This window comes from Pristis pectinata, chromosome 32, assembly GCF_009764475.1.
Source record: "Pristis pectinata isolate sPriPec2 chromosome 32, sPriPec2.1.pri, whole genome shotgun sequence".
Lineage (NCBI taxonomy): Eukaryota > Metazoa > Chordata > Chondrichthyes > Rhinopristiformes > Pristidae > Pristis > Pristis pectinata.
In genome coordinates this window covers 17,242,524-17,260,102 of record NC_067436.1, presented here as the reverse complement: position 1 = coordinate 17,260,102, position 17,579 = coordinate 17,242,524, and the positions used below count along the sequence as shown (strand labels likewise).

General features: G+C 41.4%; 1 protein-coding gene across 1 annotated transcript in view; it reads right to left on the bottom strand.

The window, feature by feature from the left end:
* Positions 1-3,685: 3,685 nt before the first annotated feature.
* peak1 (pseudopodium-enriched atypical kinase 1) overlaps positions 3,686-17,579 on the bottom strand; it is a 147,362-nt gene continuing 133,468 nt past the window's right edge. Inside the window, exons 5-6 of the mRNA XM_052042635.1 lie at positions 14,882-15,663; positions 3,686-5,564 (exon numbers count right to left, since the gene is read on the bottom strand). Coding sequence (XP_051898595.1) covers positions 4,446-5,564; positions 14,882-15,663 — 1,901 coding nt within the window. The 3' untranslated portion in view covers positions 3,686-4,445. The remainder of the gene's footprint in view (positions 5,565-14,881; positions 15,664-17,579) is intronic.

Here is a 17,579-nt window from a genome sequence, read left to right as displayed (position 1 = left end):
TAGAATCTTCAATCGCTACACAATACCAGTGTAGGGGGGCTGAATCCATTACCTTGGAAAAATTTCCTGTCCCTATTTACAGTAGAGAACCAAGTGGTTAGTAAACCAAACCTGTCCTATTCCTTTGCAGGAGTCAAATGTACAACTTTGGTGCCTAGGGGAGCACATTTAACAAGGACTTTCAGTAAAAGAAACTAGATATTTCAAGAAAGGTACATAAATGGTAAAAAATGTAAACGCTAATATTTAGGCTAGTTTTGAAAGCATTAATGCACCCTGGCATTCTGTACATCAAAAATATTTTAAGAGTCACATTGTGCTCTCTGTCTAATACTGTTAACTATACATCTACAATCAGGCACTTCCTTATCACTCTGGACCTGGGTTGCCATATTTTACTTCTTACCCCATCACCCCCCCTCTCTCCGCCCCCACCCACCCACTGTCCATGGTCTGGGCTGGCACAGAGAGAACAATCATGACAAGTTTTGTTTATTAAGATCATGGAATTCATGGTGGCCAGCATGGCCTGGGTGGGCTGAAGAGCCTGATTCCATGCTGTATCTCTACGACAAGGAAGTGGTTCGGTAATTAAACTTTATACCAATGGACAGAGCAATAAATGGGGAGGAAAGCTGCCCTTTTATTTTAAACTTACAAAGCTCACTTTGAAAAAGTGGTATGTCCAGCTTAATTAGCATTTCTGCAGAACTCTTGTAGTTAACGTCCTACTGGATTCATTCACAGGCCAATGGCCCTGCAAGTACGCATGCAAATTTTAAACATTCATGCTATAAAATACCATTTATCCTGCTAGGATTTCCATTGCCAACAATTTTGGTAGAGAAGTTTGGAATTCGATAAGTGTGGCAAAGTCTGAAATCCCCATTCCTTAGGTTAGTTCAAACAACCATATATCTTTGCTTAAATGAGACCATGAAAAAAATACTTGAATTCCTAACAAAATAGGTTTGAGAAAAAATCTGAAAGGATTAGCTGCTTATTTGGGTAAGATATTTGAAGTAGTTAGTGAAGTTGGACTGATAGACATGCCCTCTGTGTAGGAAGAGCATTGCTTTGAAAGACAGGAAGTATTTCTTTAGATTCTCATGTTCTGGGATAGCTTTTGGGTTAGAAGCAGGAAATGTGGGTGTGCCACATTTCTGAAAGAACTGGCAAAGCTCTTGAGGGAGGGCATGGGGATGCAGAAGTGTAGTATTGACCTAATGATTCATCATCATGAATAACCATGTCATTCTAGATCCTGCATGACTACCCTGTTGAGTTGGAAAGAGATTTCCCAGAACCTTAACTGCAATTGGTTACATCTTTTGTCCTACCCATGAAGTAGTGTTGCTGGTGATAGAGGGTGGAGATTAAGATTCACTAATTAAAAGCATTTTGGATTATCTTTCAGAATGTCTCAAAGCCAAAGTTATAATTTGGAAGTATTATTGTTGAAATGTAGCAGTCAGTTTGATATAGCAAGATCCCACGACAGCAATGTTGAAACCCTCCTCCCCACAGATTAAGACACAAGAGATTCTGCAGATGCTGGAAATCTGGAGCAACAAATACAAAATGCTGGAGGAACTCAGCAGGTCAGTCAGCATCTGTGGAGGGAAATGAACAGTCGATGATGATGAAGGGTCTCAGCCTGAAATATCAGCTATTTATTTCCCTCCATAGATGCTGCCTGACCAGCTGAGTTCCTCCAGCATTTTGTGTTTGCTTCCCCACAAATTAATGCACTTTAGATACATTGACTGAGAGATAAACAAAGGTCAGCCACCAGAAACAATGCCTCAATTTTTTTCCCAAATAGTGTTATGGGATCTTATACATCCATCCATCCAGAGGGAGATGTGACTTGCTTTAATGTCTCATATGAAAGACAGTGCCAGAAACACAATGCTCCTTTTGCACAATATGGAACTGTCAGCCTAGGTTTTTGTGCTCAAGTTACTGAAGTGTGAGTCTTGAACCTGGCACTCTCTACCTCAGAGGTGAGAGCACTGTTGATTCAGAGCTGGCACTCCAACACATACAGAGTATGGTAAGCACCACATTTTGTTACTCTTTGTCACTTCCCTACTTAAAAATGGAGTAAAATATGTAAGGAGGTTTAAAATAATAAAATTTAGCATCTGGCACATTGAAGTTAACCTGTTTTTAAGTCAACTACATTAAAGCCATATCTCATTGCATAAGAGGGATGTTGAAGTAACAAATCCACACACATTACCTACACCATGTGCTTCATCTATAGCTTAGATGTTTACGGAGTTAGACATAAACACCTTGAAACTATATCAAGTATCCTTACATGGTATAAAATTTCTTTTGCTGCCATTTTAATAAACGTTTTGACCTATCTTAAAATAGGAGCTAAAGGAATTTCATGGAACACATGAACAATATTCAAAGCTTCTGCAAATATAAGTGCCCGAAAAAACACCAACCTTTCCCTATGATCAACATCCTCATGGGGCAGGTCCACAATTGACAAGTAACAACTGGACCAGTGACATAAATTCTTGGCTACACAGTAGATCAGAAGGTAATATTCAATGGCAAGTGACCTCCTTCTCAAATCCCCAAAGCCTGGATGAGTGTAGCTCTAACACCACCAAAGTAACTTGGCACAGTCGAGACATGTCTGTTGCCTCCCAAATGTTCATTCCCTCCACCACTGCCACAAATATGTCCCAGCCACTCACCAAAGCCTCTTCAATAGCATGTCACAAACTTGTGTCCATTACTGCCTGGGTTAAAAGGCAGCGGGTGCATGGGTATACCACCTGCTACAAAGTTCTTTTCCAAGTCGTATACCACAATGATTTGAGAATATAGAGTTGATCCTAATCATCATGGAGGTGAAAATCCTGGAACATCACCTAACAATAAAATGGTACCTTCACCAGACACACAGCAGTGGTTCAAAAAGGCAACTTCTCCAGGACAATTAGCAGTGGGCAAAAAATGCTAGTCCTATCTGCAACATACACATCCCACTTAAGATGACAAAATAGCACAGCAGCAAACTGCTTAAACATGTGGATCAGTTTCTCTACCATAATACTGATTTTTTTTTCAAGTTTTAATACATTAAAATACTTCTTCCCTTAACGTGAGTGCATAATGATAAAAAGATATATTTCAGTAAGGAAATTCTCTCCCTCCTCCCCAAGTGCACAAACACTTCAAAGTACAAAAGCTTGATGGTGACAATGTGCTCTCACCAGGGTGGGAAGGCAATTCAGCATTGTGTGCTTGTTGGTTTACAGCTTCAGTCAGCTCATTGTACTCTGAACTGTGCGTTTATCATGCTGGGCCCAGGCAGCTTCCAAGCCGACCTGTTTCACTATACCCTTTAAGGGGTTGGGGGGGAGGGGGGGAAGATAGTGAAATTCATCTGAAACCATTTGTGCCCTCTGGCTATAGTTTGCACTACACATTCATGTGGGGGTCAACTCAGCTGAAAAGTTCTCAACAAAATTTCAAAGATATTGCCAACAATCAGGTCTTTTCAATCTTCAGTCACCAAGCTGTCTCTAAATCAAACTGTCCCAGACATTAAATAAACAAGCCAAATGATGCACTGTAACAATGCCAGTGTGTTCTTAATAAATGTTTGTTCATTATTATTAAAGATTAACAAGTGTTTTTTTACTGCATTAAAATAAACAGGTACAGGCAGGAGCTGTAAAATCCAATATAAAAATTCCACCACAACAGCACCCTGCTGAGTTTCATTATGTTCGACTAAGGTTTGATGCAATTACAATAAGTAACCGCAAGAAAGGCAGTTTGGAAGATTTGTCTAATTTCTAAAACTGCAATCTTGATCATCAACACACCTAATACAACACCCCTCCACTTTTTATTAACTCCGTCTTTTACCTTGACTTGCCTGATACTATTCATCTTACTTCAGTACAAAGATCAACCCAGGACAATGTTAGGGAGGGCTCCAAGATCTCCACGATTTCAACGAAATTCCTTAACGGAACACCAAAAATCCCACACATGCAAAACAGCAGACATTTCCCCCTTTCATCCAGCAGCCTTACCACGAATTGATGAATTAAGATTACGTTTATTTGACAATCTCTTCTTTGTGCAACTGACCCATTAATGCAATTTGAGCAAAGTGGCTGTAGTTTTTTTTCAAGGCATGATATAGGTAAACACACAAATTGTCATAGCTTCAAGAACAGACATCTGAGAATCCATTTTAAGAGCAAGTTACAGCTTGCTTATGTGCCTAGGGGGAAAAAAAAACAAGCATTTGTTGCTTATCAGAGGCATCACTTTTCAAAACGTAGAAATCTATTACATACACTTTAAATACTGCCATTTACAAAGTTGGAACATTTACAAAAAATTGCACATAAATCCAAATTTGGTGGGGAAGAAAAGGGATTAAGCAGCAGTCAAACAGGTTACTGGAGCTGGAGAAGCTTCACAATATGACTGAGGGATTCTACTGAAGCAAAGGCCAAATACTGACAGCAAAGCCAGACCTCAAGACTAACACTGCATTCAGTGTCTATGGCCTTTTCTGCAAATTTGATCATTAGTAGTGTCCGTTTTAGGTCCAGCCAGTTTTGCAATATGCTATTTCTGTCTGCATTGCTGCTGCACGATTTGAGTGTGTGGACCAGGTCATCTCTTGGTCCCCAAAGGAGGCACTGCAAGTAGACTTTGGCGTCTGAAATAAGGATGCGTTCTGAGGGATTGGGGTGCAGAAGGAGACCGGCCAGCTGCTGAAGCCCCTGGGAGTAGACTGAACGCTTAGGGATGGCTGGAAGGTCTATTCGGGTGTATTCCTTCTCTTTCAGTTCTGGGTTTTCTTCAAACGGATTGGGTAGGTGCAGCATCTCATAAATGAGGATTCCTGTTTGAAACTCGTCACACTTTTTATACTGGGTAATGGTGATGATCTCAGGCGCTAATCTTGACTGATCCCTCAAGACTTCTAGATCTACCACTTGGCTTTTCTGCTTGGCCTGAGAGAAGTTACTAATGATAAGCCTTGGCAATTCTGTGCCTGTATTTGCATTTTCTGATTCACAGTTTCCCAGGGCTCCGTGTCCACATCGCACCAAGAGCAAATTCTCCAATCTCAAGTCACAGTGCGTAACATGATGTGGCTTTAAGTGATTGAGACCAGCACAGAGTTGGAGCAGTAACAAGCACACTTGTCGCTCGTAGATATCCGGGTTTCTTGTGTGCCGAGGAGCTGATTCACGCACAAAGTCAGCAACAGTTTGGTATGGAACCTCTCGAGTAATGACCACCACACGACTTCTGTGTTTGCTGGAAGTTCCCTTGACATTGGAGCTGTTCCTTGTATCATTTGAAACTTCTGACCTATCTTCATCTTCCTCTTCTTCTAATACTGGGGCATTGGGATCCTCCCAGGGAAGCATGCGGACTGGTACCTCGGCTAGGAAGTGCCCGCAGTCTTGTTGGATGTTGAAGTGCACGGCCAGGCTTTGCCTTACAGCTAAACTGTGGTAATAGAGCTGCTGGGAGGCTTTTGCTTGACTTTTACATATCTGTAAAAGAAAAGATGGAAGTAAAAATCTAGGGCACTGTATAGGATACCATTCTTGGTGAGTGCAAGTAGTCTCTCCTGTAACTGCACATTTTCACTACTAGAAAGAGCTTCATGGTTTTCAGAGCAACCAAGCCATACAATAATCACTTGCATCAACCAAGAATTGCACAGAATCTACAACGAAAAAAGGCAGTGATTTCATTCCAGCTAGTCAGTGGCAGTGTTTATATAACACACAAGCCCCCTTTCAGCCATTTATTCTCCTATTCCATTTTTACATATTTATCCAACACCTGCTGAAGTACTCTCATCCTCTTCACCTCAATATCTTCCTGAGGGGGAACATCTGTATTCTAACTATTCTCTGAGTAGGTTTCTTTATTTAATTTATTAGTTACTATCTTATATTTATATCCCATAGCTTGAGATTCACTTTCAAGCTGAAAATTTTAAAGCTTTTGATCAGGCTTTTCAGTTCTGAGGAAAATTACCACTAAATCCACAATCCCACCTCCCCTCCCCAAAACCACCCACCCACACACACACACACACACACACACACACACACACACACACACACACACACACACACACACACACACACACACACACACACACACACACACACACACACACACACACGATTCACTGGGCATTAATCAAGCACAAGGATCCTTGCTGATTTACCAACCGTAACATATTAGTGGCTTTAACAGAGAAACAGAAAAAAAAGGTAGTTTTTCGTCTCATAAAAGGCCGGACAGTTTGGGTCTGTGTTCCTTTCAGTTTAGAAGGATGAGGGGTGACCTTACTCAAACATATAAGATCTTAAGAGGGCTTTACAGGGTAGATGTCGAGATGTTTGCACTAGTGGGAGAGTGACGAACGAGGGTACATACTGCAAAATAAGGCACCAGTCACATGAAACTGAGGTGTGAAATTTTCTAGTAGTAAATCTCAGGAATTCTCTGCCCTCTGAGGGTGGTGGAGGCCGGATCATTAAATATATTTAAGCTGGAGACAGATAAATATTTCAAAGGCGAAGGAATTCAGGGTTATGGGGAACTTGCACAGCAGATGAGTTGAGGCCAGCATAGATCAGCGATCATCACACTGAATGGCGGGATAGATTTGAGGGGCCGAATAGCCGGTTCTGCTCCTATTCTGTGTTCTTGTGGGAAAAAGACCTTTGAGCACTTGAGTGAAAAAGATATTGGGATGTGTAACCAAAAATGTGCTGAAAGATATGTATGGTGTTAAAAGATGAAAGGATTTCAGAGTGGGCATTTCAAATGCTGGGCACTTCCAGCAGAAGGCATGTATGGATAGTGAGCAAAGGGGGCTAGTGGGGGGAGGGGGGGTCACAGTGGTGGGACTTACAAGGGTGATCAGAGAATTCAATGAGAAAGTAGTTGTAGGGCAGGAGAAAGTTAGAGGAATAAGGTCGTGAAGAGATCTAAAAACCAGGATAAAAATTTAAAATTCAATACGCAGCAGGCCAGGTCCCAAAGTAGGCCAGGATTGATGGGTATGTGGCTATGTGGGGTAGAGTACACAACCAGTTGTGGGTGAACATACTTATGGAGGATGAGAATCCACTGTCCTTTTGGCTGGCATGGATTATAATCCAATGCATATGCTGAGAATTGAAAGGTGACAGACAAGATGTACTAAAACGCAAAAGATTGTATTCAGGTAAAGCAGGTGAGCCCCAACAAATGAGCTTTACTTACAAGGATTGTGAGAGGATGGGAGAAACATTTCTTTCTTGTTACAGTACTGCAACCTCACCTTCAACAAGCTTCCTGATGTATGGAACTAATTTACAGGACAAATGGAAAACTGTTCAACCTACGTCAAGCGGTGGCCATTTTGAGAGGGGCTGCTGTCTAGTCAAAGTGCTGCTGGTTGTCTAAGTATGGCTTGGTGAATACTGGGCTTTGATGAGGAGAGCAAGCAAAACTAAGGTAAGGCGAGGGTAGGTTCTTATTCCTTTGTCTCTTTATTTTTCCCTCAAAGCTTTTAGTCATGGCAGGTGAGCTCAGACCCATATCATGCTCCTCCTGCGCAATGTGGGAACTCAGGGAGGCTGCTAGTGTCCTTGATGACTGCATGTGCAGGAGGTGTGTCCAGTTGCAGCTCCTGACAAACCACATGCCGACACTGGAGCTGTGCATGGATTCACTTTGGAGCATCCACGATGCTGAGAATGTTGTAGATAGCACATTTAGTGAGTTGGTCACACCGCCAAGGGAAGGATAGGGAACAGGTGACCCATCAGACAGAGCAGTAGCGGGAAAGTAGTCCAGGAGTCCCCTGTGGTCATCTCCCTCCAAAACAGATGCACCGCTTTGGATACTGTTGGGGGAGATGGCTCATCAGGGGAAGGCAGCAGTAGCCAGGACCATGGCACCGTGAGTGGTTCTGCTGCACAGGAGGGCAGGAAAAAGAGGCAGAGCTATGGTGGTAGGGGATTCCATGGTAAGGGGAATAGACAGGAGTTTCTGTGGCCGCAAACAGGACTTCCAGTTGGTGTGTTGCCTCCCAGGTGCAAGGGTCAGGGATGTCTCGGGGTGGCTGCGGGGCATTCTGGAAGAGGAGAGTGAACAGTCAGTTGTTTTGGTGCATGTAGGTACTAAAGATATAGGAAAAAAGTGGAATGAGGTCCTACAAGCCGAATTTAGGGAGCTAGGAGCTAGACTAAAAAGTAGGATCTCAAAGGTAATAATCTTAGGATTACTACCTCTGCAACGTGCTAGTCAGCATAGGAATAGCAGCATAGTTAGGATGAATATGTGGCTTGAGCAGTGGTGCAGGAGGGAGGGTTCCTGAGGCATTGGAACCGGTTCTATGGGAGGTGGGACCAGTACAAACCAGACGGTCTACACCTGGGCAGGACTGGGATCAATGTCCTTGGGGGATTGTTAGGGAGGGTTTAAACTAATATGGTAGGGGTTGGGAATCCATGCAGAAAGACAGAGGGAAGCAAAGCAGAGACCAGAGTAGAAGTTAGAAAAGAGAAAAGTAAGAGTGGAGTACAGAAAAGTCAAACGCAAAGGACACAACGGTTACTAGATTCTAAAAGGACAATGAGTGTAAGGGCACTTTATCTGAATGCCAGTAGTATTTGAAACAAGGTCATTGAACTTGTGGCATAAATCAGCACAAAGGGGTATGACTTAGTGGCCATTACAGAAATGTGGTTGCAGGGTGGAGATGAGTGGGAATTAAATAACCAAGGGTATCAGGTAATACGGAAGGATAGGCAGGAAGCTAAGGGAGGTGGGGTAGCGCTCAATTAAGAATGAGATCAGGGTGATAGTAACTATGCTGCTATTCCTACTCTGACTAGCATAGTGAGAGACGATATAAGATCTAAGGAACAGAATGCTGAGTCCATCTGGGTAGAGATTAGGAATAGTAAAGGGAAAATGTCATTGGTGGGAGTTGTCTATAGGCCACCGAATAATAAAATTACAGTGACACAGGCAATAAACCAAGAAATATTTGATGCATGTAAGAATAGAACGGCATTTGTCATGGGGGACTTTAACTTCCACATAGATTGGGTGAATCAAGTTGGTCGAGGCAGTCTTGAGGAGGACTTCATAGAATCCATCATGATAGCTTTCTTCAACAGCATGTTAGTGAACCTTCGAGGGAAAATGCTACCTTAGATCTGGTCCTGTGCAAGGAGACAGGTAAAATTAATGATCTTGTAGTTAGGGATCCTCGTGGAAAGAGATACCATAGTATGAGTGAATTTCTCATACAAATGGAGGGTGCAGTAGTTCGATCTAAAACCAGTGTATTATGCCTAAACAAGGGAGATTACATGGGATGAAGAAGGACTTGGCTAGCGTAGACTGGGAACACAGGCTATATGGCGGGACATTTGAGGAACAGTGGAAGACTTTCAAAGAGATTTTTCACAGTGCTCAACAAAAGTATATTCCAATAAAATGCAAGGACAGTAAGGGTGGACAGAGCCAGCCTTGGATAACTAAGGAAATAAAAGAAGGCAGAAGGCGTTCGATAAGGTCCCGCAAAAAAAATTTATCCATAAGGATGTATGGAGTTGGGGGTAATGTACTAGCATGGATAGAGGATTGGTTAACCAATAGAAGGCAGAGAGTTGGGATAAATGGATGTTTCTATGGTTGGCAATCAGTGGTGAGCAGGGTGCCACAGGGGTTGGTGCTGGGCCCGCAACTATTCACGATATACATTAATGATTTGGAAGAGGGGACAGAGTGTAGCATATCTAATTTTGCTGATGACACTAAATTGAGTGGAAAAGCAAATTGTGCAGAGGATGTGGAGAGTCTGCAGAGAAATATAGATAGGTTTAATAAGTCGGCAAAGTCTGGCAGATGGAGTACAATGTTGGTAAATGCGAGGTCATCCACTTTGGAAGGAAAAATAGATCATTATTTAAATGGTGAAAGATTGCAGCATGCTGTTGTGCAGAGGGACTTGGAAGTACTTGTGCATGAATTGAAAAAGGTTGGTTTGCAGGTGCAACAGGTTATCAAGAAGGCAAATGGAATGCTGGCCTTCATTGCCAGAGGGATTGAATTTAAGAGCAGGGAGGTTATGCTGCAACTGTACAGGGTACTGGTGAGGCCGCACCTGGAGTACTGCGTGCAATTCTGGTCTCCTTACTCGAGGAAAGATATACTGGCTTTGGAGGTGGTACAGAGGAGGTTCACCAGGTTGATTCCAGAGATGAGGGGGTTAGCCTGTGAGGAGAGAGAGAGTCGTCTGGGACTATACTCATTGGAATTCAGAAGAATGAGAGGGGATCTTACAGAAACATATAAAATTATGAAAGGGATAGATATGATAGAGGCAGGAAGGTTGTTTCCACTGGTAGGTGAGACTAGAACTAGGGGACATAGCATCAAGATTCGGGGGAGTAGATTTAGGAGAGAGATGAGGAGAAACTGCTTTTCCTAGAGAGTAGTGAATCTGTGGAATTCTCTGCCCAGGGAAGCAGTAGAGGCTACCTCATTAAATATATTTAAGACACAATTAGATACATTTTTGCATAGTAGGGGAATTAAGAGTAGGCCATCTGGCCTGTTGAACCTCAATTCAATAAGATCATGGCTGATCTTAGCTATAATGTCTTTAAGATCATTTGATTTTTGGACAGAGACACAATCAGGCTTGGTTGTACTTCCCCCATTGGTAAGGTATTTACTTAATACAGTGCTTACAGAATTGTAATTCAACGTGACAATGTGTTTTCATAGCAAGTATGAAATTTAGAGATGTTGATAGAGATATGTAATTGATAGCAAGAACACTTTCCCAAACTGATCAATTATTTGACAATTCCTTTGTTGACACTAAGTTGCCAAGTGGGTCATTCCAGTATGGTCCAATAAACCTCCTCTCAACTGCTTCCAAATTGTCTGAATTGTCAGACTGATAGAAATGACTACACACTTTATCCTTCAGTCACTCAAACAGTTATACAGAATGGCAGTAGGCTCTTCAACCCTCTGCAACTGTGCAAACCATCAAGTACCCATCCACACTAATCCTACACCAATCCCAATTTTCCTCTCACATCCCTATCAATACCTCCCACCCCCATTCTCCTGCCATACACTTGCACTTGAGCAACTTACAGCAGTCAACCTACCACCTAGCACGTCTTTAGCAAGTGGTAGGAAGCCAGAGCTCCTTGAAGGAAATCCATGTGGTCACTGGGAGAACACACAAACTCCACCCAGACAGTAACTGAGGTTAGAATCAAGCCTGAGTCTGAGGCAGCAGCAGTCACTGCTGAACAACTGTGCTGCCCTCACAAGAACATAGAGTAGGCCACCAAGCCCCTCACATCTACTCCACCATTCAATATGATCATGGCTGATCTATGTTAACCTCAACTCCTCTTCTATGCCAGTTCCCCATAGCCCTCAATTCCTTGATCTTTCAAATATTTATCTATCTCCACCTTAAGGATTCCTAGTCTCCATCACCCTCTGGGGCAAAGAATTACAAAGATTCACTACCCCGAGAGAGAGGTAGTGTCCCTTTGTTCTCGACTCTCCTGCTAGTGAAAACTATTGAGTCTATAAAGTGTAGGTCTATCCCTTGGGAAGGCACATCACACACTAGACAATCTAGACAGTAACACAATCCTCTTCCTAAGCAATTCCAAGTATTTATGCCTACTATATGATAGGAATGCAAGCTGCGATCTTAACCTGTGGGTCTGTAACAGACCCAATCTCACTGCAGACAGGTGTCAAACAAGGCTGTACCACTGTCCTAACACTTTTCTCAGTATCCTTCTTTGCCACAATGGTGCAACTCACTTCCAACACATTTCATGTTGGAGTGGAGCTAATCTACAGATCAATTGGGAAAGTGAAGTTGGGGTGACCTTGGTTTGAAGTGGAAATTTAACGTTAAATATCACGCTGCACTATGAGGATAATGCTTGTGCATGTGCATATTTGGAGGCTGAGTTCCAAGTCGTTGTCAACTCATTCAATGAAGCATACAAGAGACCAGGTGGAATCTCGTTAAAAGTGTCAGAAAGCCTGAAGAATGATCCTTTGAGTGCGGAGGCCAGTGGGGTGGGAAGTGAGGACTAGGGAACTATAAGGAGCAAGGATAGATGAGATTCCACCTCCAGTCACATCTTCTTCTTCTTTCCCCTCCCTTTTCAACACTCCAAAGGGATGGATCCCTTTGGGACTCCCTGGTCCAATCTTCCATCTCCTCAAACTAAACCCCTTCTCCTGGCTCTTCCCATCCAATGTCGGGAACATGCAACACCAATTATTTCACCTCTTCTCTTCTGGCCATTCAGAGGCAAACAGTCCTTTCAGGTCAAGCAACAATTCACTTTCACTTCTTCCAATCTAGTGTATTGCATTTCAGTCTCACCACATGGTCTCCTCTACCTTGGAGAAACTAAATGCAGATTGGATGACCGCTTTAAAGAGAGCCTACATTTGTTGCAGGAGCAATCCTGAACTTCCAGTTGCCTGTCACTTTAATTCTCCATCACACCTTACCATAACTTATCAGTCTATTGCCTCAGGTATAACACAAGCTTGAGGAATTACACTTCTGGGTGTAATCACCTGGGCATGTCACAGCCTTTCAGACTCAATATTAAATTCAACAATTAGATAACTCACTTTCTCTGTTTGTATCAGAACTGGCCATTTCTGCTGTAAGTCACCCATCTGTAACATTAACTCAGTTTTTCTCTCTTTGCTAACTTTGTCTGATCTGCTGGGGATTTTCTACACCTTTGACCTGCAGTTCACAGATTTTACATATTCCTTTGTTTGTTTTTTTTTCTCTGACCGTCCTTTTTAATCCATCAACAAATGGCTTCACCAGCAGCTGGACTCACCCTATGAGCACTATTCCCTTTTTCCTGTCCATCCCTGCCCAACCCTCTTTGGAAATGCAAACTAACTTGTTTTCTCTGTTCCCCAGTTTTGGTGAAGGGTCTTTGGCCTTAAACTATTTTCTTACCATAGATGCAGCCTGTACCTGCTGAGTGCTTCCAGCAGGTTTCTGCTTTTATTTCAGGTTTCCGCTTTTATTTCAGATTTCCAGCATCTGCAGTTAGTCAGCCTGGGGGAGGGCTTAAAATGGCCCTCAAAGCATTTCTGTGGGTCGCGCCTGCCAGTTTCAGTGGAAGATGGCTGTGCTATGTTGGTCTGCAAAAATTCAGCTGGCAGTCAGCACCCTGAGGGAAAACTGTTCCAGATAAAAGCAAGCTCCAGGATCAGGAGACCAATGAACTCAGGTGGCTCACCAAATTAGCCCAAAATTTAGGTCCTAATTTTCAATGTTTGGGTTGGAATGAGCATTTAGGGGTGAAGGCATGAGCAATCTACAAAATGGACTAAACAAACTTTTTATTCTATATCCCCTGACACATCCTGGCGTGTGAGCTAATTGAAGAACAAGCACTTGATGCATCCCAGTTTGTATCCAACATGCTTTCTACAACATGCTCTAAGCAAAATCTTGTAGGAATAAACAGTCATCAAAATAAAAAAGGTGAAAACTAGAGACTAAGTATTTAAGGCCACCCAAGGCAGATATCCTAATTGAACTGCCAAAGACAATAACTAAGTCAGAACTAATGAGGCTACATTTTTGCTCATTTATTCACAGGGACCTATCCAATGACATGTGTTGTTAATTAGATGTCAGAATTTGAATAATTCAAAAAGAATGTGAATTATCAGGACATATTCTGAGAGAGGAAAAGTCAAACTCTTTAAAGTGCATGTCTGATCTTGAATGGCTACATTCCCAGAGGGACACAACAAACTCCCGGCCTTTTTTCCTCATCCATAAAGCTGTTGAGCAGGAAGTCTCAGATATCACTAATTATATAAATGCTGGTAGCCAGTTAGACATTCCAAAACATACTTGCTGCAGCAGTACTTAAAACCCTCTACACTCTCCTCATTGTGAGATCAGTATGAAATTTTGATGGTACCTTGATCTCCAAGAGCGGCGAGACATAGGCCTTTTATCATATTTAAATTACTGGGATAATTTACAAAATGTAAGTGTAGTGAAAAAGAATGAATGGACTTGCATAGCATTTTACTGATTATACATGTTTCTATCGGGCTAAGTGACAATTAGCTGGATGAAAACACTTCGGAATTTTGAAGTTGACTTGATGTTGATTTTTCTGTTCATCCAATAACCATCATGTTCATAGAGCATAAGTTATGTAGCAATTTTGGGAAAAGCAGAAAGTGACAGAGTAATGATGATTACTATCCCAGCACATTAGTCAGACCAGATAAGGATGGGAGATATTTGTGAACCAGATAGATTTTATAACATTCTCACATGACAATGGTCACCAATCTTGACACTAGCATTTTTTGTTCCAAATTGTCCAATTAACCAAATTTAAATTCCCCAGCTCTCCCAATGGATTTTAACTAGTGTCTCCAGTTCATTACTCAAGTAATTTAATCACAATGGTACTGTTCTTTTCCCCCAAGAGGTGTTAATATATGTAAGGATATGGACCACACATGAATTGAAGAGCACTAGAAATAAGCAATGTGGTTCCAATGCTTACAATCTATGCTTAAGCTCCACAGTGTACAACTATCTAATCCTTTTCCTCTTATTTGTATATTAATCTTTTCTTTAGTAAACTATACTAATTGTCTCTCCCTAGAATTCTGCAATTCTATCCCATTTACCATGAATCCTCCATGATTGCATTTGCTATGACTTTTTGGTGACAAAATTTTGGTACACCAAAGTGAGGTGGGAATCATTGCTCTAGCTTACCTTGATTGCGTATTGATTATGGAGGTCCTTAGCATAGGATGCTGTGTAGTAAACTGCATCACCTGCCTCACAGCAAGGTTTATCACTTGTCAGTCTGAAATCTGACCAGTTATCCAATCCAAAGCGAAGCTGGTTCTTTTGACCCTCCATGAACTTGTCCTCACATTTAGCTGCCAATTTCCTCAGAGAGTCAGTGTGAAGATTTCGAATCTTTATCACCACTTCTTCTTTGTTCTCTATCCCTTTGTACAGTGCATGCCTTTGTGGCTTCTGTATGCTTTTACCAGATCTTTGAGGGAAGCGATTTTTCTCAGATAACGAATCCAAGCTATTTGAGCACCTTTCCTTACTGCTGCTCATGGCGAGGCTACAAATGCTATTGGCTGTTGACGATGCACTTGCTTTTGCAGTTGACTTGCCCACTGCTCTATCCAGTGAATCCCCTGACTCATTGTCACACATCCTGGCATCCGAGCTGATTGAAGAACAAGCACTTGATGCATCCCAGTTTGTATCCCCAAGATATTCTACATCATACAGTGGATTTGCTAAATTTACGTTGTGTCCAGAATTTTTCACTTCTATCATTTTGTGGACATAGTCCTTTGATGCTGGATCAGTATTTGCTCGAATTATGGTCTTCTTTGGAAGAGGGGGTGGTGTTGGCTGTGTCTCAGTCATATTTTCCTGTTCTGTGGATCCCCCAAATGCAATGGCATCATCCGAAGCTCCTTTCACTTGCCTTGGCTGCTTCAGGGGTATCATGTTGGCCCGCGATTGGCCTATGCAATCACAAAAACAGATTTAGAATAATAGTACAGTTAGATACAGCAATTACTGGTGCATTAAAAAGGTGCACTTGGATTAAATATAATTTATGAGAACTAACTTCCAATATATTTGGGAAAAAAAATCAATGTTCAATATAAATGTTGGAATTTCATAGATCAGACCTTTAGAATTGAGACTGCATCAAGACTGCAAGCAAGAATTCTGATTAACAAATTACAAAGACCATAGATGGAGTATACTGGAGCTACACTGCAGTCATAGTCTATTATCCTGCTATAAATACAAAATCGTTGACAGTTCTGATTTACAGTCCTATTGATTCATACATTAGCACTGAGTTAAGTTGCACCACTAACAGTTAAAATCTTTACACCAGCAGACTATTAAGTTCATCAGCTTCATTCTCAGAATTCTTCAATTTTAGTGGGGTTTATCTGAATATTTTTTCAACCCTCCCCTCTGTTGGTAGTTCTTTGATGCTTCTGCAATGCAGCAAATAGATTTTTTTCTAGAAAAAGAAACAAATGTCTTCTGTAGGGGACTGGTTCCAAAATTATCATGGAATTATTGTTCTGATCACAAATTTCAAGATTATTGGGTTACAGATCTAGTGGTGGAATGGAAATGGTTAGTTACAGAGGCAGTTAGTAAAATGCTTATGTATCAACAATGATTTTCTAATATCAGATACGAGTCAGGCTCAATTATAAAGAGATTATAAAGGACGTTTTAAGAGAAACAGTTGACCAGGGATGAAGAGTCAGGAAGGGCTGAGAGATTAAAGAATTGTTGAGAGCAATAAGAATAATTTAATGCCTTAAGCAAGCACTATACTCAAATACAGACTTCAAGTGAAGAGAGAAGCTTTGCAAAGGAAAAATGAAAACCACAATTTAAGTGCCTTTAAAAGAAATAGGTTTCTGAAAAGCTTCATTTAAGAAACAAACATCTGCATAAATGCTCCAATATGCTTGTGTTTCTTGCATTTACTTTTAATTACCAGATGTTTTTCACCACATAGATTTGATATCATGTTTCATTCCCTTATAAAATATTACTGCCCAACATATCTCTCCTCCAGTAACCAGTCTTTAGTGAAGACAGACATTCTCCTCAAATTCAATGTTGCTATTGACAACAATTACATGTCTTGGCTAGTGATATTTAGTATTAACACAAACGTTCTCATAGCATTCCCTGTTAAACAATTACACATGGCTATACAGCACACATTTTCTTTACTGCAAGCAACAAAATGTGATCGTGCACAATGTTACAATGATGATCAAACATTGCAGGACTAGAGACAAACTATTTTCAATAATGATACAGCACTTCTATCCACAGTAAAAATATAGCCAAACCTGGAACTTGTTATATCAAGAATTAAAATTTTGTTAAATCCAAAAATCAGATAATTTAACTTACCAGGAAAAGGTAAGCACAATGTATGAGCTTTATAAAATGTACCAGCAACTGATAGTGATCAAACCTGAACAGATTTTAAAGGAGCTCTGTCTTCAATAGCCACCACAACCCGAGAAAATTTATAATCCTTTTGGGGCAGACTGAGTAAACCAATCCTTCAGAAATACAGGGTACGGTGGATAACTAATTAGTCTGCCTCATCTGAAGGCATAGGCTGTCACTGAAAACTTAGATGTTTTCCCAATTTGTCCAAAATGACAAGTAGGATGATCCCAACTGGACATAGATACCTCACAGTGCACTATAAAGGAATGATAGTTTAACCTGGTTAAATTTTATCAAACCCTACACAAGTTTAATTGTACTCTTAACCTGCCTGCAATAACCTGTCTGGAATTTGTCGAGTACCCTTACTTCTCTGGAAGGGAAGTGCTCTCTGCATTAGACAAACAATTCCACATCAGTGGATCTCTCTCCA